General features: G+C 44.2%; 2 protein-coding genes across 4 annotated transcripts in view; one reads left to right on the top strand and one right to left on the bottom strand.

Annotated features, from left to right (window-relative positions):
- HIPK3 (homeodomain interacting protein kinase 3) overlaps positions 1-22,949 on the top strand; it is a 91,346-nt gene that overhangs the window by 8,203 nt on the left and 60,194 nt on the right. Inside the window, exon 1 of one of the 3 annotated variants that reach the window (XM_019615201.3) lies at positions 21,324-21,576. The exons of 1 other annotated variant lie outside the window; for it this stretch is intronic. The gene's annotated coding sequence lies outside the window, so the exon portion shown is untranslated. Of the gene's footprint in view, positions 1-21,323; positions 21,577-22,151; positions 22,291-22,949 lie in introns of those variants that run through there. One more of the 3 variants, XM_085223842.1, reaches the window with a different exon arrangement.
- LOC146544198 (uncharacterized) lies at positions 1,451-22,730 on the bottom strand. Its single transcript, XM_085223856.1, has 2 exons — positions 21,658-22,730; positions 1,451-21,094 (listed from the first exon to the last, which is right to left on the bottom strand). The coding sequence occupies exons 1-2, from the start codon at positions 22,530-22,532 to the stop codon at positions 20,884-20,886; spliced, it is 1,086 nt and encodes a 361-aa protein (XP_085079982.1). The 5' UTR covers positions 22,533-22,730; the 3' UTR covers positions 1,451-20,883.

The following is a 22,949-nucleotide window of genomic DNA, read 5'->3' as shown; positions in this document are numbered from 1 at the left end:
CGTACTTCCATCTAAATGTGCTTGTTACAGTATGTGCTCACATTGCGGTGTTAACGTACCCTGTGTAGGAATCCCTGGTCTATTGGAACAGAAGCAGTTTGGTCCACAGGTCTGTGTCACAAAGTCCCTTGAAGCTGCTGCTGATTCTTCTGTGTACCTCAGCTCTAAAACAGCTTCTGAAACTCCCACGCAGAAGCATTGAATGCTTAAAAAGCAACATCCTAGTAATTAGGGGGAACAGAATCCATTTGTATGTCACAAAAAGACCTACTCCTGACTTGATTATTCAAGAGAAATTAACTTCAAAAGGGCCTCCTTTATCTCATGATCCCCCAGCAAACAGAGAAGCTATTCTTTTATTCCTTTGATTCTTTTTTGATTCCTTTCAGGTGCAAGTTAGAAATAACTTGGGATGCTTTGGTTTTGCTTCTCTCAGAAGCAGAGTGAGGCAGCTCTGTCTGCGTGCTGGTGAGATTGAGGGCATGGCAGCAGCATGGAGGTGATCAACAGCAATGTGTTATCATGGAAGAATATACTACCCCTGTTGAAAAGCGTGGGATAGCTTTCTTTATGGTTCACGTAATGAAGACAGTTATTTACGGAGTAGGATAGGTTGATGGCTGTGCTGTGTGATAGCGGAAGGATGGCACACGTAATAGTGTCTAGTAACTTGCTCTTCAAAGGATGCGATCATATGCAGAGAAGCTGAAAGACAGCAGGTTTGGCTGGCTGTGTTAGAGTAGTTAAAAGGCTTGCTCTAAAGGCTCTGGGTATGTTGCCTAGCTCAACATATTGGGGTTTTTTTCAGCTGTATCTTTATCCTTGACTTGGCTTTTTGTTTCTTCTTTTCCTGTATGACTCACTCTTATAATACATCTTTATTTCAATTACTGGCTGTTTTTCTTAATAAACCCCATTCCTTCCTTTTGCTGTTCTCCTTTTGAAAATTTATAAGGTTATGAATTATTGATCTCTTGCACATTTTCCTTGCAGATGCCAGCTCTTTGAATTAGTTACCAGCATTAAGAACTGCCAACACTACCTACCGAATCGTTGCCTATCTTCTTCAAACATATTCAGGTTTGTAGGGAAAAGCACTGCTGCCTGCGCCAGAAAAGCAGGAACTACATGACAAATCTAAGTTATAATACCAAGAGGTAATGAGGAAAAAGGTCACTGTTTTAAAGAGAGTCAGAAGTGACCCTTTGCAATCACTGGTAAATTGTGAAAACACATTTACTCATCTCTTCAGGTCTTCAGAAGAAAACTGTGGGTCAAAACCTCTCAAAAACGGTTTTATTCCTCTCCTGTTAACTTACTTTGATCATGTAATGAATGGTCAAGCAGGAGCACTGCTCTCTGAGAAATAAAGAGTAATGAGTAAATAGATTTAAAATATCCCTACAGCTTCTTCAAGTGTCTCTGTAGCCACACATGTAAAATCAAAGAGTTACAGTGTCTCTTTTCAGATGTATTTCATTCATTTTGTATCTAACTCAAAATGTGTGCAATATAGCACATAAAGGTAACATTTAAAAAAAAACAACAAACACAAACAGAAAAAATACATTTGTAAAACATAGATATAATGTAGTTAGGTGAAAAGGCAAGATGAGTCCTGCATCTAGAAATGTTTTTTTTTTTTTTAATATCTCTTTATTAACATAAAAATACTTCTTAGTTCAGATAAGTGTTAGGAACTATTTGGGCTAGTTTTTCTTCTGTGTGCTCAGAGCATGTGTGTGTATGTTCTTTTAACAGTTACTTGATGTAGGGTTCTAAGAAATCATACTGTTACCAAATGCAGGACATGAGTTACATGCATCTGAGGTGAAAGCTTGTTGTCTCGGAGATCTGACAGAGCTCTCTGGTAGTATTGCTGTCTAGTTGAGTAAAATCTGAGTGACAGAGAACAAGAAATGGCTGAGAAATTCCAATATTGTTAAAATGAAGAATGAAATGCAAATTTGAGATAAAATATTGTACCATTTGCTCTAAGAGTAATGTTTTTCTGAATTCACAGATGATGATGTGAATTTATAATTAGTTAATTTCCAAAAGATTGTGAATAAATAAGTTCTCCAATTATATTTTCAAAATAAAGTTACGTTATGGAAGTGATGAGGCAATGCTTCAAGTACTTGCAAAGTGATAAAATTCGGATAAAGGTTTGTGTTACCTTTCTATGGTCAATACCTGTAGATTGCTGTAGAATATCCTTCAGAGGAGTAAGTGACTGCAGAGTACTCTTCATAGGCGTTGCCCAACTTTCTTTCTGGAGATGAAGAGAACTCACTTGTTGGCCTTCTGAGTTGTTCTCCTTAGAGACTCGTATGGTTTGTTCCTGTTCAAAAGCAACAACAACAAGAAGGGACAGGGAGGTACATACTGAAAAGAAATTGTCAGAGATAGTGTTTATACTCCATATAATTTGCCGTGCATGAGAATGAAATCTGCCGCAGGCTGAAGCAGTTAGTAAGTGCTCAAGAAGAAAGGATCACCAGTTTGCAAAGTTATTAATATAGGAAAGAGTAATAGCCCTTCTTTGCTTCCTCTTTATCCAATTTTATAAATTGAAGCTGTAAGTTACAAAGCTGTAATCTTCAATATGTCCAAGCCTGTCTCCTTGTGAGGAAGGAACTGCTTATCCATCCTCTTTAAAGCTGTAAACACTTCTGAACCACGACTGAAATTTAGTCAAATCCACTGTAATTAAAGAGTAATGAATGCTTCTTAAAATGGGAATGTAATTAGAAAAATACAGTAAACAGCTATAGCTGGGATAGCCATTACTAAGGGGGGAGTAAGTCCAGAGCTGCCATCTGGAGAATTTGTGCTTCCTATGTGGATATCATCTCATATTGAGTGAAGAACCCTCGTTTCTTCTTGGGCTGTCTTTGTCTTTGGATGAAATTCTGATCCTAGAGAAGTTGGTAGTAAACATCACGGAGATTTTACTACTTCTCTTAAGAATCAGTCAGAGTTTTCAGAATATTGGTTGCAAATTGTGTTAGTGCATATTCACAGTAGCTGTCTTGTTCTGAGTGCATCCCTTTTCTGCACATCAGATCTACCAGGTCTTACAGCTGTGTTTTTCCCTTCACTGCAAGAAGAGCATCATCTTGTCCCTATTGCCTGGCCCTTCATATCTGTTTGGAAATTGGCTATCTGACATTCTTTGGAAAGAATTGTAAAATTGAAGTTAAATTAGCTCTCTGACCTCCACCTCAGCATGCTTCCAGGCCAGAAAAAAAATAAGAGCAGGCAGTCCAGACTGGTGTGGCATGTCTGGGCCGTTTGACTTGAAGGAGAAATAAACAGGTCTTACAAACAAGGTTCCAATTAGAAAGCAAAAAGGTGAAAGCTGCGAAAGGTGTATTAGCTTGTGCCTTTACTTAGTTTTTTCCCTACCAGCTCCTGAGAATCCTGACACATCCATCTCTGATATTCATGAAGTGTCTGCCCTGCTTTTCTCATTGTTCTCTTCGTGTGCTGCTGATGGTACTCTTGCAACTCACCAGTTCTTCTTTGCTCCTCTGGCAATTCAGCCGTGGAATCTGGAATGTGGTCTGGGGGCTCAAAAGCTTTGCAGGTCTGGTAGTCTCTGATCTGGGACATTTTCCATGCAAGGTCTTCCCTTTTCTTCTGAACGGCTCATCATGGATTTTTTTGGCCTCTGTTTCGTTCTCTGTGTTTCTTTCATACAGGACGCTTGGTTTAATATTTGGAGCTCAAGCAGGGTAAAAAGGAAATGCAGATGTTGTTATGGAGGAAGCCTCAAACCCGGCTCACGTACTCGGGTCACTTCTGTGGTATAATTTTGCCAGTAAGTGGGTTGTGTCCCTCCCTCAGCACTGGGTTTGCACGCGTGTCATGGCTGACAGTTTGCTTCGTGTTCTTTCTGTAAATGTCAAGGTAACAAGTAAACAGCCACATCCCAGCCACTGCTAAAGCGGCTTTAGGACTACAGGCGACGTGCCATGGCACTCATTAAACAGTGCCCTAATTACCTCAAGTTTCCCAGTGTAGGAGTTGTTACTGTGTTACTACTGTGCAGCTCCCATAAAAATGTGTCACTGGGCTACGTCAGGCATCTACACACGGGGTGATGGACTGAGAAAGGCTCTTAGTTTTAGTCAAAACCCCTCAGTGACTGAGAAAAGAAAATGGGGCGGAAAATAATGTGTGAAGACTTTAAGCTTTTTAAAAAATGTTTGCATTTCTCTTTACTTTTGTGTCCTTTGTATCTATTTGCTTTGGATAGTGGAGAAGAGGGCGATGCTGTGAGCTGGTGAGACGCTGGTGGGTGGGTGAGTGGCCTTATGTCTCCTCACCTGGAAGGTCTGATGATGACTGAGGAGAAGCATTACCAGGTCAGGCTGGCAAAAATAATTTACCCGTTTTTGTATGCAACCCGGTGAAAGATAGGGTGTGTTGTTCTAAACAAATGCAATTGTGAGGGTTGAAGCAGTATTATTGGAATAAGAGCATGCACATTTGGCTAGAAATAGGAAGCGTAAACCTTTTCACTTAGCAGCAAATGAAAGTCTTCAGAGATAGGCAGCAGGCACAGTTATTTCATATTAAGTTGTAAGTAGCATATAGTTGTTTGTCTAACATTCACAACTTTTAGCCTCTGTGCAGCAGATGCTAATGCACCTAAAAATAGCAAGTCTGAAGCTTGCGTGTTCACCCTTGCTTTATATTTTGAAGTGCTACGTGTATAAAAATACGTACATAAATATGTAGTACAGGCCTCATTAGTGGTAATCCCTGACCCATTTTGTTTGCATTGTGCACAGCTGACTACCATTTATCTGCTGTCCCTCGGTGTCCATTTTGTGTGTTTCTCTTGCTGATGCAACTGGAATCACACTGCACTCTGCACTCACAGGCTTTGTGCATATGCCATCTGTTATCTGTTTTTCCTTCCTCAAAGCAGGGTACGTGTAAATGTTGTTGAAGGGTGCCTTGCATTTGAAAGCCTTCCTGAAAATCTTACAGAAGCTGCAAAAGGCAGTGCAGCTTTGTAGGTTGTTGCCTGTACAGGCTATGCCTGGTGTCTTTTCTGCTCAGACCTAGAGCTGAAAGGTTCCGGAGCACCTTTATTTACAGTGACTAATTATTTGGAGAATGGCAGCCTCAGACAGGTGATGTGAGATCTCCACATAGAGGTATTTGTTGAGTAGCTCACTTCAAAATTACTTTGGCAAACCACTGTTTGTTGCCTAACACTCCCCACGTTATGTTCCGCAGGCGCCACAAATGGATCCCAGAAACCAAAGGTTCCTTTGAAGTGCATTCAGGCTATTGGCAGTAGGGTCTGGAGATGTTTGGGAGTAGGTTCATTTGCTGTGGCGATGAAGTATGAGGGCATTTATGAGTTTAAGGCCAGCTTAAAGAAAGACTTGCGAGGAATTGCAGAAGCACTAAGGTCGAAAAAGACCACTAAGATCATCTAGTCCAGCCATCAACCCATCATCACCATCCCCACTAAACTATGTCTGTAAGACAGGAAGTGCGTTGCAGTGGATGTGTTGCCTGTGTTTGTAAGACCTGTAAGGAAGGACTCCTTCGCACTTGAGTGTTCCCCCAGCCACTGGATCTTCTCGTTAGCTTAGTGAACTCAACTGCAACCACAGTCGGGTGGTAAGCCAACATATAGGTAGGTGCTCTGATTGCAAAGGGTGGGTTCAGAAATGGGAGGAAACTAAATGCTGAAGCACAGCAGCGCTAGAAAGAGAAAATGCTCTAAATACTCTCGATTCCTGATGGCCCTCGACTTGGTTAAACTGAAGAGTTTATTCCTGATCCTAACTGCACGTTTAATAACATCTGGTGATTTTGCTGCATCTAAAAAGGTTAGGCAGAAACCAAATGTATTCTGCTCAGAACAGTGGAAAGGAAAACATGGATATAGATGAGGGCGTCATCTTAGCTGCGGTGTCCAAGGCAAGCCTCCGTAACTACTGAGCCATTTCTGGGCTGTTATCTCCTTGGACTTCCCTGCACAGGTTTTATTGTAGCAGGATGTGGGTACAGGAGAAAGATTAGCTCTGAAAAACAAATTTTTAAGTAATTGCTTTAGAGCAATTTTGAAAGACTTTCCCCTCTGTTCAACCATTAGATGGAAGTGTCCTGCTGATGACTCCAGCATATTTTTAACTTGAATAATTAACGTGGTTAATGGGAATTCAGCAGAATTTTTGTTAGCAATTGCTGTATTTACTAATCTCCCAGAAGGTGGGATGATTCAGTATCTTTTAATGCCCCAAAGCAGAGGATGATTAGAACCCTACACTCACAACTTGAAAAAGAATTGGATACAAATTCTGTAGGGAGAAAATGAGAAAGCTTCAGTGGAAAATCATGGTGGGGGGAAGAGGGAAAAACAGAAGTTTTAAGCACTAGATATCTATGAAATGACACAGCTGAGATACACTCTTCTATGAAATTGCACGTTTTTGAAAATTTCCTCCTTTTGCCTCATTTTGCACGTGACCAAGGCTGCCTTCTTCTGGAATCATCTTCTGTCCCTGCTTGGCTTTTAGCAGGGTTTTGCTGCTTGCTGCACAGAGGGTGGGCTTGGCTGGTGTGTCAGCAGGGTGCTCTCCAGAGCCACGTGGCCACTGCGTGAGGAAAGATGCAGTGATCGCACATTGACACAGAGTAGGAGTCAGCTGCTGAAAATTAGGTCCGTAGTAACTTAGCAGGTGAGTGGTGCTGCAGTGAGGGCTTTTGTAAGGCTTTTTTGGGGGAGGGTTAGCTCGTGCAGTCAGTGAGGCTTCTTTCCCTAGGAACGTGTGATGAGCAGATACATACCCTGGGCATTCTGCGTAATGTTTTTATGGCAGTAGCAGGCTACAGGGCCGTGCTAATACACAGAGTCACAGGGCCTAGGTTTATCTTTGGTGTAATGCTTTTTGTTGCAGAATGCAATTCTGGATACAGACCACTGCTTAGGTTCCATGTATCACTGTGTATCTCTTACAGTTGCTTGACAACAGGGGGCTACCGTTTGCCTTTGAAATTAGTTCTTACAGTAATGGAACCACTACCACTTTCTTTTCCGAGCACAAGAGGTATTAACGTTCCCTTTTCCTCCTCTGGAGGGAACCAAGAAACAAGCTGTATGTGACAAATACTTGTCCTGTCATTTATTTCCCTACAGGAAGATGTGCTGAGGTGACCGAGTGTAGGATGAGAAACCAAAGAGAACAGGTGGTGACTTAGTGATCTTACTTCCAGTGTCCCTAAAACAAGGCTAATAATTAACCTGTATAGTAGGTGCTCTTTTTACAGGGGTGTAGTGGACACCTGGGACTTCACCAGTGACTTCAGAGGACGAGCAGTCAAGCTCACACTGATGCAAGTAGGACAGGGCTGGATTTCTCCACACTGACAAATTCAGTCTTCTAAAGTCATGGGTGTGTATTTGCAAATTGTTTACAGGCTTAGAAAATGCTGTACAAAAGCAAACAGCGTTATTATTTGTCATTTTAGAGCCACCCTTTAGTTTGCTGTAGAGTATTTGTCATGAAATCAGGAATCTCTGGAGAAGTCGTGTCTGTTCCCTTAGAAATTTGTGCGGTCCAAAATGCTGACTAATGGGTCCAAAGGAGTGTCACAGTGGGCAGGGCATTGCCACCAGTATAATCTTAAATTGCTCCGGCTCTTCTCAGGCAGCGATTTCTTCCAAGACTAAACACAGACCAATTGTTGATGAAGGGCAAAGTACTTTATTTCCAGCAAACAATTGTGGATTAGTTAAGTCAATGGCTTTCATGAAATAATCCTAATACAATAAAAGAATACTTATGTTTGGCTTTGCAGCAAAGCAACGTGTATGGGAACACATGTCCACACCACTGTATTATGGTAGTTTGGCAGCCTTTCTGAGTTTTCCTAGCACCAGAGTAGCAGAAACATTGCAAGCCATTAATTTTGCACAGAGGAAAATTTATGCTTTATCTGTTGGGATCATGTCTGCCTCTAGCAAGTAATGTTGTTTGCTGTCCTGTGTCAGTATTCTTTTGGAGACAAATCTACAGCAAAGTGAAACAGAAATAGCAGGGAACAGGGAGAGAAAACGGACTGAAAATGCTACTCTCACTGAGAAGCAGACTCCAAATACATTTGGTGATAGAATGACCATTGTGTACCTGTTGTCACAGCAAGTAGGAAAGAGCAGTGACTTCTCCTGCTAGATATGCCTCAAGACAAGCATGGCCAGAAAGCAGATGGGCAGGAGGGCCAAGGAAAATCTGCCTCATTTCAATCTTCTGCAGGGTGTGGAAGGGGAAGGCTGCAGTGTCTTCTGATGAAAGGCAGCAGGCAGGACTTGAGATTCTCTTCCAAGTTTCACAGATGTTGGTATTTTATTCTATATTTGGCTTTGAAAAATGCATGATAAGTTCAGTTATCTTTTTAAGTAACTGCTTTAGAAAAGAGAGCAAAGAAATGAACTTAACAATACACAAGACTAGGAATTTCAACTAGCCCATTATTTATTATCCTGAGATCTTTTGGCTGGCTGGCTGGCTAATTGTTTTACTTTGTGTATGGTGGTAGCTCTCACATACCTTCTCATACTGAGTATCCTTGCAGAAGAGCGTTTTCATAAAAATCATTTTTTCCCCCCAAAACTCTGGAAGGTAATATATTATTTTACCACTGCAGTGCCATGCTTGGAAGCATAAATTGGCATCTGTGCATTAAATACTTGACAAGTCACGATTCCCCAGAAGATTACCCTGGGAATTCCTATGCAGTGATTATTCATGTGATCGAGAGTTTCAAATGTAAATACATTTTTATGGGACTAAAATGATACAAAATAACTTAAAATATTTAGGAGATACGTATATAAGGATTTCTGGATTCTTTTTTTTTTTTTTTTTACTCTAGGTTTTGTAAATAAATCCTAATGTAAATAAATCCTAATATCACTGACTGAGCCTTCCCACAGTCTGTATTTTTTCTTGTCCTTTGTGCCCTCCTGACTCTTCCTTCTTTGGAAAACCGTGATCCTGGAATAGTTGGCTTTGAGCCTCAATTTCAAATTCCAGGAAAAGGCATGCACTGAGATCTGAGTACGCCTCTCTATGCTTAAAAGAAGGACTGTTGTTTAATAGTTAAAAGTTATTTTAACTGTTAGGTATTAAAGTGGAAATAATGATGCTTTATCTGGTTTCAAAGGTACTCGTAATGCACTTAAGAATGTAGTTCGTTCATGGGCTGATAGAATTATTGGAAATTCAGACCTGTGTTGGTAGACCAAAGTTCAGTTGGTTGCTGTAATTATAAGATATTTTTTAATGGATGGTTATCTTTGCAATTTTAGCTAGCTATTAATATCTTGAGCGTCTTGGGATTTAGGAAAATAGCTTGGTTTAGTATTCATTTAATCTGTTTTCATTTTTATAAGCCTTCATGGCATATTATAGGATTGATTGAATGAGTGACATTGTATTTATGATCTGCTATCTGTGCTGGCTTTGCTACTCCAGCGGCTCGCTTAGTTAGCATGCAACATTTTTGAATTAAGTTTGCATTAGAAGATAATGCTTTTCATTTGCATGTGCCAAACATGATGCTTAATTGCTTGTGAGAGAAAACTCCTGGTGTGCATCCCAAGTATGAACATGCAAATGGAAAGGAAATTGTGCCTTGAGTTGTCTCATCTTCCAGCGCTATTGTCAGAGGGCAAGTAAAGCAGTGAGAAGTTCCTCTTCTCTTGTCCTACAGTTGCAAAACAATGCAGGTTATCCTTAAAACTTCTGGGGGAAGTTGGGAAGAGGCACCATCTCCCTGCAGTTTGTTAAAACTGCCCCTGACTTCAAAAGGGAAGGTGAGGAGGCATTACTTTTGGGGCAGCCCTCATAGCTCTGCCTTTTCACTTTGCCTTTTATTGGCTGCTAAGTTTTGACTTATGTACACATCAGCTTGTGCTACCAGAAAATGTTGGTAACAATGAAGCATGTGAGATGAGAAATAGCTTATTTATACCTGGGCAACTTCTATTGCCAGGATTATCCGTAGTGACCGAGTGCAGATGATGATCCATCTTTAGAGGCTCTGTTTGCCGTTCCTAAACACTAAAATTTGAGCTACTAGTATCTGTTTTCAATGTTTCATGTTGTTTAGTTTCCCCAGCCTGTTCTATACACTTAGGTAGGTTACATACAAAGAAAAACCTATTTTAAGAGCTGCTTAAGAACTGTATCTTCCATCTGGCTTGAAGTGCATTTCTGGAAGGCAGGGGAGAGAAACAGAGTACTGTCTGAGGTAAATTTGATAGTAGAAGATGGGATAAAACAAGAGCACTTAGACTAATTTAATTAATGCCATGGTGAATTTAAGAATATGGTGTCCCCTGCAAGCATAAATGTAGATCAGTAGCTGAATTAAGGAAGCAGTATTAGACTGCACCTGTTGGGTATCAAACTGAATTCAGACCTTGTTTCAGTCGTGCAGTTGGGACTGGCAGTTGCTGAAGGGATTAAATTATTTAAAGCCTTCAGCTGGCTAGTGTAGGCTAGCAGTAGCTTATAAAACACTTAATCTATTTTTTTAATCTGTTCATATGTTTGCTTTACTTAGACAGTAAAACTATACATGACACACACCTGCCACATTCTCTGCTTCTTTGTCAGATAGCTTAAATGCATCAATTAGAGCAGCCTTTAAACTGGAACATTTGGGTTTCTTTGACAATACGCTTTCTGTCAGCCTGTGAGTTTGCTTTGATAAACTTAAATCTAAACATGAGGTATGCAGACATAAGGTTCTTTTTTTTTTTTTCCCCACAGTTTTGTCTAGAGTTCGCTTCTAAAAGGCGAAAACTATTGTCCAAATAATTAATTTTCACAGTTACCATTTGATTTGTGATTTTGGCATTAATTTGTTCTAAAGAGTTTGGGATTCTGGAACTATTTTTGCAATGCGTTTAAACCAGTTCAAAATAGGTGATGCTGTTTAGCTTGTTACGTGATATGTCACTTGTTTCTAGAAAGCTTAGAGTAAGTAATGAGTAGTTACATTATGGATTGGACCGAAAAGCAATCTGGATAGCTGTGCTACACAGGATTAACCAGGTAAATCCTCTTAGGTTTGATTAGCCTCTGCTTAGATCTACACTTGGGTTTGTCACTGGTTGCTCCTAATAGTGGCTTCTTTCTGTTGGAGTTGATTGTTCAGGTTTCTGTTTTGCATCTTTCCTTTTTTGCTGAAATGAAGAAGCATTGAATGAGCTTTATGGCCTTCCAGATAATAAGCACAATAACACCTGGCATCAGTTCAAGAAAAGTCTTTTTTAATAATAAAATGTGCTTGTGGTTAATTTCTGTTTTGTTCAGCAGATGATGAATTACATCATCTTATTTGGCCTTCGATGGTAAATTACAGAACAAGTAGGCATATGTATCTGCTAACAGGGGTGAGTAAATGCTTATTCATGGAGATCAGATGATTCCTGCAGCATGCTTTTCGTAGAAAGCATATGTTGTTGATATTTCTGTCCATGCTTTAATTGTCCTTCTTTCTCATTACACTGTGAAACTGGGATTTTTATTTCCGTAAAATGAGCTTTTTTAATATAATCAGTACAAAATAACTGAGGTCTTTTAATTTTAGTTCTTTGTAACTGTAGAACATGCTACCCCTTAGGAATAAGAAAGGAGAGGAAGCAGAAGAGCAGTAAAAAATTCAAAGGCTCCCCCACCTCAAGGCACAGAATCTAATGGGCATTCTAGGAGAGCAGCTAGATGGTGTAACAAAATGATAATAACAGAAAGAAAGAAAAGATTCGAGAAGATACGGAAGGAGTTGGGCTTTTCAGTGGGTAGTGATTAGTTTCATCAGTGCTGGGATTTCATACAGGTGTGCAGTGTTTTGTGTGTTGCAGGGCAAGGCTGTGTGCTTAATAAGATCTACGTAGTGTCAAGTCTGAAAGACCACAACCTGGCAGTTTTTACTACTGCTTCTGCAGTGCAATTTGTTGTTTATAACTGCAAGTATTTCTTCTATATATCATCTATATATCTTCTACAGTATTATTTGTTCTGTAAGAAGGCATTAAATCTGAAATTCTCTTTCACCTTGAATGACCTGGGAAACTTGTCTTCATCTGTGATTCTTCTAGCATGAGCTGTGAGAATGAATAGGGCTAGATGCTGTTGTGTTCTGAGGCCAGAGCAAAGTAAAACTTAATTATAATAGAAATTTAATTGAGAATACGAAGCACTGTGATAGAGAATCGATCGAGTATTATGGTGTGTCTGAAACCTGCAGGAAAAGACAAACCAGAACACTAGGCCTAATGGAAAAGCAGGAAATGAAGGTGAGGAAATGCTACCCTTACAGCCTTCTTATTCCTAAAACTGAAGCAGGAGCTCATTTGGTTCCTGGGAAGGATGAGAGCTACTCCGATTTGCTCCTTCCTGACAAACCCATCAGTGACCGCAGCAGCAGCAATGTGCTCGGAGCACAGCCCGTGCCCCACTCGCCTCTGAGGGAGGCAGCGATGGCAGTGGCATGGAGGAACCCCGCATCCCAGAGTAAATCAGAATTATGGTGCATGGAGAGAAGGAAAAGGGGCTTAACCTTTGAGCGTGCAGGGTGGAGCGCTCTGAGTATGAATAACTGTCACACCGCCCAGGAGAATAACCTGTTTTTAATACAGGATAAAAAATGATTAAATGTGATTACTTTTAAGAGTCCTAGATTTCTCAAGTGCCCGCTGCACTAAGGGGCTGTGAAATTTAATACCTTTTCTTCGGTGAAAATCAAAATTTTGCTGATAATACCTAAGGTGTTGTACTGCCAGGCTGCTACAGGGCTCTGTTATTTCCCTGAATTGTGAAGTGAATTTACAGTCAAGCTTACTAATGGGAAAAAATCGCATGACTTTCCATCATTCCTCTTCGATTCCTTGGCTGCTTTTCAGTCCTGCCCTACTGCCGGACTGTCAGTGACATAAAGCAACAGCTACTGTGGACACAGGGAGTGTGGTCTGGCCCTTCCTCCAAATGACATTTTGAGAGGAAATTCTGCTCGTGACGGAGAAATCTGTCGCTGTGCATCTCTCTTGCCATGAAAACCATGGTTTGAAAATCATTCAAAAGACCACGGCTTTGGCAAAATGCCATCAGCCGGTTGCTAGGGAGAGCAAGATAATCTAGGTGGGGGCTGGGTGCAGCTCCCAGGTCTGCCTGTCCTATGGGTGTCCCATCCTGCAAAGAAGCGCCTGGTGGAACTGAGCCATATGGTGAATGCTTTTGTGAGTGTGTTTTTGCTGAGCTACTGCTTGGTCAGAACCTGGTACTGAGGCATCTTCAGTTAGCTGCTGGAGCAGCTGGCCTAGCGAGACACCTTCTAGAGCTTTAGTGATAGGGAGGAGACCATCAGTGGAAGAGGAAACAACGTGGTTTTGTTAACGTGCACGTGATGTGCAGAACTTGCATGGTGTTGGGGACGGGATTATGTCTGAAGGGTTCCATTAGAGAATAAAATATTAGCAGAGTTTTTATTTTGATTAAAACCTAAATTAGGTGCAGCATGTTTTGCAGCACTTACCATTCTTTTCTGGGAAATGCTGATTAAAGCTGGTTTTCCATTAGGAAAGACCAATTCAACTAAATTGGAAGGATTCATGAAAGTACAGTGACTTTTTTATAGACATTTACAATAAATAATGTCAACATGTTGCAATGTAATCAAACAGTTGCATGTAAATCACTTTTTTCCCAATGTACTTCTGTTCCATCACTGCTGAAGGCTGCCTAGATACATCTTGAAGGATGTTTTCTTGGCTGGTTAAGGCAAGTCTATCTGGGGATGAGTTAGCTTGTTTCTGGGTACCAGCTAGCACCAGCTAAGCAAAGCTAGTAAGCAGAGAATTACAGAGAACAAATTATTTTAAGGTTTCTGGGGAAAAAGTAGTAGAGCTCTCATTGTTATTTGTGAAATAAAGGATTTGGAAGCTTTCTGTGGACTTCAAGTTAACTAGTTTGCAAGTAGCGCTGGGCATATTCCATGTCTCAGCTTACTCTTAGTTGTAAAAAATATACCGTTTCTACACTAGATGAAACAATCCTCTGAGCTAATATTCACTTTGGAATGGGGTGAAAAACATATTTCACTTTCTCATGTTAAATTAGTTTCAAAATTAAGGCTAGAATTAGAAGGTTAGAAAGAGGTCTCAAAAAAAAAAATCACTTTTGAAGCCCCACAACTTTGTTGGTTGTATAATAAATGTCAAGCCATAAAAATTAAAACCTGGGAAGAAACTAAATGAAGAGTAATATACAGAAAGGAGCTTTGCCAAAGATGTTGTCATGAGTAAGCTTGGTTCTACAGCCACTTAGTGAGGATGGTGATAAGGTACAAAAGTCAATGTAAAGTAATTGTAAATAGCATAAATGCAATCGATGCTGGAAATGATAGCCTTGAGTCTGCTAGTCCAGAAGGCATTGTGAAGGCTGCTGTTGAAATAGGCTGGTACTGAAGCGAAAGGGGAACAGGGTAAAGGATCAGGTTGCTGCAATCCTGATACTCCGTCATCCTTATCAGAAATACACCTGGGAGCTGGGTTTTTGGTGGAGGTTTTATTCTTTTGTTTCTTAGGTATGCAAACCAAAGGAGTTAAAGGACAGGAGTTGACCAGCTTATTTTAAGCACCGCTTAGTGCAAGGGCTACAGACAGTGATTAAATTAGTTTTAAGTGCCTGATGCTAACACACACCATTGAAGAACTAGGTAACTATTGTATATTGAATTAACGTGATATTTTGTGCTTGGAATTGAAATATGAGAAAATATAAGAAGTAATTATTGAACTCAACTAGTGCTTTTCCTTATCATCTGCTGAACGGAATGCTATTCTGGCTTAAAAGCCTTATATAAGCAGCTAGAGCAATCTTTCACACATGTAATTGATACAACTGTTTAATAAAATATGAATGGAGAGCGACTCATGCCCTGCTGCGAAAGAGTAGTTAGTTTCTAGTGTAACAGATGAATTTGCATCTGTTGAAGGAATGCATTTAAATGGTAAAGAATGTTTGATGATTGATGGTTGCATAGGGTAACACCAAAATACTTAGACTGCTTTTAAATCCCCAGTACCTAGCTGCCGTGGTGCCGGACCACAGCAAACCAACGTCCGTGTTTTTGTGGCAGCCCTCTGCCCTTCAGGGAAGGGCTCCTGAGGCAGGTGGGCAGCTGGTGTGCTGGTAGCTCTGCCTGTCGTGCAGCCAGCCTTGGCTCCTTTTTCCTCATGTACCCTTTTCCTATCTGAACCCATCTGTTGTCTCTCATCTAGTACTTAGGTAGCAAGCTCTCTAGCATTTTTTGAGAAACTCTTCTCCTGTTGTGTATTAGGTGACTTCTGACTCTGAAATTCTGGACCATAACTTGGGCTGCTTACTGGCACTATTGTTTGTACACCTATTAAAATTAATGCTGATATCCCATGCATTTATAGTGACTCATTAATTAGTAATTTACGCATGGTGATGTTGATTGAGTTTTACATAGTAGTATTACACAAAGCATGAGGAGATGCTTGAATGAAAATGGAACTTTCCTGCTCTTAATAGCTGAGAACATAACAAACTGGCTGAAATGTGCGCAGATATTGTTGAACACCCAGTAAGAACCTGGAGCCTTTCTCATCCTGGAAATAATTTTACTGACCACAGTGGGTTTGTATAAGGAGCTTGCTTAGCCAGCAGTGCGTGTGTTGTCTGCAGCCGTGCGTCAGCTTCAGTGGGGCGTCGCAGTTTCAGCCCCTGATGCTGCTGGTCCCCCAGTCCTTTCCCGAGGATGTTGTATTACGGCCAGTGGTGCTGTGGGTGGTGACAGCCGTGTTCTATGACAGACAATCCAGAAGGCAAAACGAGGTGTAAGGGGAGACGCGAGGCATGCAGAGGAAAGCGAAAGGCAGCTGCTAGCAGCAGTGCTCCTTTTGGCGTGCTGCTGTAGGTAGGGTTTGGAGCTGTGTGTGATCCCTGTGGCCTTGCCATGCTGACTGCTGATGCTGGATGCCCAGGACTGCCCAGATGCCTGCACCCTCTGCTTCCATGGCCTGGGACTGTGCTTCGCACCACCTCGGCCTCCTTCCCTTCCCTATCATCTCTCTTCACGTCACACAGATTGATATGAGTAAAGCCAGACAAAAACAGGGCTTAAAATATGTTTGAGGAATTCATGTATGTAAAAAAAACCTCCATTCAAACACCTATCCCTGCTGAGCAATAGTGCTCTCTTACTGCTCTTTCTCATGCTGTAATACCTAGGCATTTCAGGCTGAGCCCTAAAACTTGCCCATTCAGCTATAGCCTTGAGCTGCTTTTAGCTATTTGGTGAAACAGGTGGTAGGTGCCAGGCTTCCTCACACGGTGTCCTGTCAGCACTTTCTGACTGATTGATCAGAATAAAAAGCCTGTGCTTCACGCACCATGAGCGTTTGATACAATAGCGCTTAACATTTACAAAGCTGAACTGGAAAAGTTTGGCTGTGTTCAAACGGTATTTTTTCTATTTTAAACATTATTTTGTAAACTGCATATAGAAAAATAAGTTTATACTAGTGCTTTTTGTTATTGAACCAGGAAATTATAAATTAATTTACACATGGAATAATAATTGCCCAGAATAGCTGTGCATTTTCTTCTTCCTAAATACGGCACAATATGTGCAAATAAAAGTTGTTCAATCCCTGCCAGATGTAAGAGGTGGCAGCACATTACCTTATGCTAGAGAGACACAGCTTCTATAAGAAAGCAACTTACCTGAAAATCATCTTGAAGTTCGGTGAGCATTACAAGTGCATAAACTGCAGTCCCAAGCCACAAGTGTGGTGTTGGCAAAACCCAACATTTTAACAACAGTTCCAGTTTTCTGCTTTTCTTGAGAGCTTTGGTCTCTGTCAAATAACATCTAATCTGATGATGAGGGCTTTTATTTGTTGTTGCAAAAGCCCGACGATAAGGTAACATCTGCATGTATATATTCAGTAGATTCTCATTATGATGTAGCAAAGCTCAGTCGTCTCGGTGCAGTAGTCTCTGCAGTCTCTGCTCCTTCATTTTCTCACCTGTTGCATCTCATTGCCATTCACTGTGGTGTGGGACATGACACGCTGTCTATAACCAGGGCTTGATCTAAAGGGATGGATTTGCCATTTTCCTGTCTCCTTCTGCTCCCTCATCTTCTATTAAGCATCAGCGCATCTATCTGCAGGGTGGTAGCCTCTGTTCCAGTAACATCACAATGTCATAAAGCCGGAAAAATAAACTGACTTCCTGACTGCCTTCACCCCGAATGTAACTAAAATGCAACGTGGATGCAGAAGGTAACAAAAAATAAGTGCAGATGGGTTTTGTAATATTTGAAAAAAGAAAAATAATTGGAATACTTGTATACGTGAATAAACAAATTCATATGAAAACACATTCTTTGCTAAACAAGGAAATGTTTTTTCCTTATAATGGTTTGATCTTATTTCATAACTCATGTAATTAGAACGTGTCTTCTCTGTTGTTCATTCCAGACCAGAGTCTCTAACGTGGTAATTTAAATATTTGATGAATGTCAATTAAAAATATTCTTCTAATGACATCTCAAGGAGGGAAATAAGGAAGACTTCAAGATACGGCTGCTTTTAAAAGCAGAAAAACACACGGGTGATAATCCTGGGGGAGGCTGCAGGGCTGGAGCCCTCTGTGTGTTGGTAGGGCTGCCTCTCGGGAAGGTTGAGCTGCAGACAGGTGAGGAACAGGACCTGGCAGGCACGCTCTGGCTGTGCCCACGTGCTTCCGTGGTGAGGTGCTGGGGCTGCCCTCCGGGCAGGTCTGCAACGAATGTGGATGCAGTTCAGCGCTGCCCTGGCCTGGCTACACTTGATAGAATCGTAGGGGCTGGAAGCTCTGCAGATATCCAGTCCAAGTTCCCTCGTATAGCAGCTTGATGACAGGGAAGGGAGGTCTCAGGGAAGGTAGCAGTGCTCCTCTTTGCCACAGCACGGCACGGACCCCTGCTTGGAGCCGGTAGATCTGACTATTTCCTTCAAAATGCTGTGGAATCGCACTAAGAGTGCATCCCCTGTAATCCTATTCAGGTTTTACTCAAGTCATTAGACTACTAATGAGCATCTACTCACTGAGTAACAGAAGGTTATGTTTAAATTCAGTAGTTTGACCGCCCGCTTCTGTTGAATGACGTTTGTTTGTAGGAATGATGCATTCTGGAAAGTGAGGTCAGCCAGCACATTTGTGGTGTTCATCTGTCTGCAACCCTTGATCTTGCAATGTATCAGCCACTAAAAAAAGGAGCCATTGCTCAACTGTAAGAGTGAACTGGTTGGTAATATTAGTGAATGGCACCCTATGAGTATTCACAAGGGTAGGGTAGAAATGATGCTCATTTTTAAAATAACAGTAACAAGTACAATATTTTCTATTAAAAGATTTACAGGCTGACACTGCATCATAGGAATTTGAGTTTGGAATAAGCTTGTTTTTGTTTTTTATTTTAGCAAGTTATTTTTCTCTGTCATAGACAATGTTTGAGTGCGTTTGTAGTTTTTTAAGTAAAAATACATTTGTCCAGTGTTTTGCTATTGCTTATTTGGTTACCAGTTGTTGTTACAATTTGAGCGCTGGATTAAATTTAGGTGATGAAGTCAGCAATGTTAAAGCTGCGTTTTCTGTTGCTTTTAATCTATCAGTGTGATTCTAACTCTTAGAATTATTTCTCACTGACTGCTTTACAATTGTATCTTCAAATTCCCACAGTTTTGCTGTGTAGTATTCAGGTACTGTAAAATATCCAATTGGTCCTCACCGGAGGTACCTGAAAAATGGAAGCATTGCATTTTGGTACCTATTTAACTTTTGTTAATCTGACTGATCTCTTTGGCTGCTGGCAAGAGAGAGGATAAGTATGGATATGGTGTCTACTTACGTGAAAGGCACTCTTAGACCACAGTGCTTAATAACTGTGGAACCAGCAGGTGTCAAACTGTACATTTACATCATCATTGTACCTTTCATGACGACCTCTTTGTGGATTTTCTAATGAATGCATCAGGAGTGATCACTTCTGAAAGTGGAGAACATCATGGAGGAAAGTCAGCGGCGTGTCCAGCACCAAGAATGAGGACATGGAGGTGCGGCAAGACAACGTCCCCAAGCTGGAAAACAAACTGAAAATGCAAGCATTACCTGAGAAATATGCCATGATGCATCGTCTCTTACATGACCCAAAAAGACATTTAAGCTGCCTCTTTGCTGCTTGACATGTACATGTCACTCTTGCACAGTAGTTGTACAGTTTTGCCCTGATGATGTGGAAGATGAGGGGTCTGCCCGGGCTGCTGCTTTACGTTGGATGAGGCGTGCATTTCTGAAGAGGTCTCTGTGTGAATCCTAATTACCATGTCTTGATTGCATCGCAGGGCAGCTTTGGAATGAGTAAATGTTATCCTTTCTGAGTTAAACTAAACCAGAAGCTGTGGTCTGACTGTCATGGCATCAGTACGCATTTAGTATGGCTCGCAGATCCGCAGCACTCACCTGCTAACCCGCTTCCACTGGGTTGCATCAGAGGGAGCATCAGAGGCTTCCTGTGGCTTAATTTTAGTGACTCACAATCATAGAAAGGTTTGGGCTGGAAGGCACCGCAAAAATCATCTAGTTCCAAACCCCTGCCTGCTCCTTGTCGTGGTCAACATGCTACAGCTTGGGTGACCACTCCTACAGTGCTCAGAGCAGCACGTTTCCATCCATCGCACTTGTGAGTTATTTGGATTTCATCATTTCTACCCAGAAAACCAAACTGAGGTCTGTGCAGCTCTACCTGCTGCGCTGAGAAAAGCTCTGCCTTCCTCTTTGTGTCAGCTGTGCCACTCGCTGTACTTCCTGGGCTCACTGAAGACTCACTGAAGAAAGCTGCTGACTTGTTTGCAGGGCGTGCTTCATCTGCTAAGTGAGAGGTTCAGTGCTGGAGGAGGACTGTCAGGAGAGTCCATCTGGATGCAGGGAGAGGAGATCACTGGTTTGTGGCATCGCCCTCCTATGTTAGCAGCTGGGAAGGTCCCGAAGGATGGAAGCACAGCCCCAGAGCCCTGCCTTCTCCAGGCCTGACTTCTGTGTATTGCTTTCCTCAGCGGCTCAGATAGAGCAGCCCTGACCAGGACTCTGCTGCTCAGCTTCATTCAAGTGTTCAGAGCCTGGCAGATGTAAACAACTCATGAGCCGATATAAACAACTCGCAGTGGCCATAAAAAGAATTTGGTGATGTAGCTTAGAGCAGCTCAGTGAGTGAAACAAATTGTTCCAGCCAAAGCATTTTCTGTTTCTGTCTACGCTTGGGATTTTGATAACCAAAATAGCACAGTGTCACTGCTAAGTGTGCTGCCAGGGGCTTCAGGCTCGGGTTTGTCCTCACAGCTTCTTTTGCTGCATGATATTTTGACATCTAGTAGAATTATCTTCTTCCATGGCTGCTGTTCCTTCTTTCCGCTCGGGGCACTAACACCTCACTGCTCTTCCTCTGAGCAGCATCACGGAAAGGAGGCAGAACAAAGAGCCCGTGGAGGTGTGTGTTTCAGCGCTGAGCTCTAGCAATGAATGTAAACAGCAGGGGCCTCCTTGTGCCAGGTTAGCCAAGTACCCTTAAACAGAATCCCCTTGCTTACAGGTATCACAGCATTAACCCCACTGGTGCCCACCAGCATGGCCTGGAGAAACAGGGCCAGGGCGTCCTTACTGTTCAGCAGATGACAAAAATAAGGGAAATGCTTGAAATACTTCCTAACAAGCCAGTTGTCAAAATAAGCCAAGACAAGTTAGTAGCTGAGGAGGGGTATATTTACATCGATTATTTCAGTAGACCGTAAGCTTTCATTGTTGTGGATGAAATACACGTAGGGATAGAAGTGGTGGATACCGAGCGCTTTCCTTCCTTCAGTTGTTTTAGAGCTTGTGTACTTAACTGTTCAGGGATGGTTCTCAAAACGTAGGCACATGATGGCATGTGAACGAAATGCGTACGCAAACAATCGTGCAGGAAGCTGATGGTTGGAGGAGCGCTGTGAAGACAAGCGTTATTAAAATGTGTAATGTTAGAAAAAGATGCAACGAGCAGCTCTTAAGAACTATAATTTGCTAGCATCGTCTCCCACCTGCTTTTTCCCCACCCCTAAATTAAGAGTGAGGAAGACACGGGCGCACGCGGCTGTGCGAGGGCAGCGGTCGCCGGCCGCTCCGGCAGGAGGTGGGAAGGGAAGCGCCCGGCTGGGGCTCGGCGCGCGAGCAGCGCTTCCTCCTCCGCCCCGCGTCGGCTGAGGGCTGCTTTGGGTGAAGGACGCCGTTTGCGGGAGTCGGCCGGACCCGCAGCCAACCGCTGCCGCTTCAGCGATGCGCGGCGTTCGGGGCGCGCGCTGCTTCGGCACGAGCCGAGCGAGGCGGAGCGCCGAACTTCAGCGCGGGGCTCGGGGCAGCCGCGCCGTCTGACGGCAGCCGCTAACGCGCGGGGATCGCTCCTCGATGGCACGCCGCGTCTAGAACGAAGGTCGGTGCGCCCGGGGCCGGGCGGGGCTCCGCCTTCGTCCTCGCACGAATTTGGGGTTCGTAGTCGCCCTCGCCTTGTCACCTTCTAATCTGCGGGACTGGATGGCGGCTGTTCCCTGACACCGAGCGGTGCCGGGAGCTAGCGGGACGGGATGGGACCGGACAACGCGGCACAGCACGGCCGCGGAGCTCCGCCGACCGCTCGTCCCGCGGGCGGTTCCGTACAGGCAGGGCGGCTCCGCCGCGCCAGGGCCGGGCGGGGGCGCTACGGCCGCGGCGAAGGCGCGGGCCCGGCGGCGGGAGGGGCGCCACGGGCTGGGCGCGGGGCCGCGGCGGAGCGGGGCCGGAACCCGGCGCGTCCCGTCCCGCGAATCCCCTCGGCGGGGCGTCGTCCGCCGCCGCGGGGCGTCGGGCCGCGTCGGGCGCCGCTAGGCCGCCGCGAGCGGGGCGGAGGCGGGAGGAGGCGGAGGCGGAGGAGGCGGCGGCCGGGGGCGGGCTGGGTCCCTCCCCGGGAAGATGAGGCGGAGGCCCGGGCTGCCGAGCGGGCCGAGCCGCGGCTCTTCCCTCCCAGCCGCCAGGACAAGATGGCAGCGGCCGGGGCGGCGGCCGGGGTGGCGGGGCTGAGCGGCTGAGCGCGGCGCTTCCCCGCGGCGCTCCCGGACATGCCCAGCGCGGCGGCTCCGGCTCGGACGCCAGCGCGGCCCGATCTATGAAGGTGAGCGGGGGGGGGGGGAAGCGGGGCGGGGGGAAGGGCGCTGCCTCTTCCCGCGGGGGGCAGCGGGGCGAGGCCCGGCACCGCCGCCCGCTCGGAGCCCGGCGTTCGGCCCAGGCGGCTCCGCTTTTCCTCCCTCCCTTCCCCCCCCCCCCCCCCCCCCCCACTGCCGCCCTCGCCCCGAAGTTTCTTCGTTCCCGGTTCCTCGGCGGTGGGAGGCGGCTCCCCGCGCCCGCCGTGCCCATTACCGGCCTGTGCGCCGTGCCGTTGGCCGCTGGTTGCCGTAAACAAGCGCGGGGCCGCCCCTCCCGCGGGCTGCCGGGCCGGGCTGCGGCTGGAAGCGGGGACGCGGGCCGTGCTGCGGGGCCCGTCCGTCCGCTGGCGATCGTAGCACAGCGTGCGTTTAGCACCGTTGGAAATTGTGCGGTTTGGAGTTTTTTATTATTATTGGAGTTTTTTTTTTTTCGTCTTTTAATGCAAACCCCTCAACCGCGAGTATTGTGCGTTTACCTATTCAGAACTCGTTTTTGCCCAGGCTGACCGCTGTACGCCGTGCCCCGCTCGAGGCGTGGCCGCCGGCTGCCCTCGTGCCGTGTTGTCGGTGCGGCGGTGCCGAAGCCGCCCGGCAGCCCGCAGCCCCGCGCCCACGTTCCCGCGGCAGC

The sequence above is a fragment of the Meleagris gallopavo genome, chromosome 5 (assembly GCF_905368555.1).
Source record: "Meleagris gallopavo chromosome 5, MGAL_WU_HG_1.1, whole genome shotgun sequence".
Classification (NCBI taxonomy): Eukaryota; Metazoa; Chordata; class Aves; order Galliformes; family Phasianidae; genus Meleagris; species Meleagris gallopavo.
This window is presented reverse-complemented; position numbering and strand designations above follow the sequence as displayed.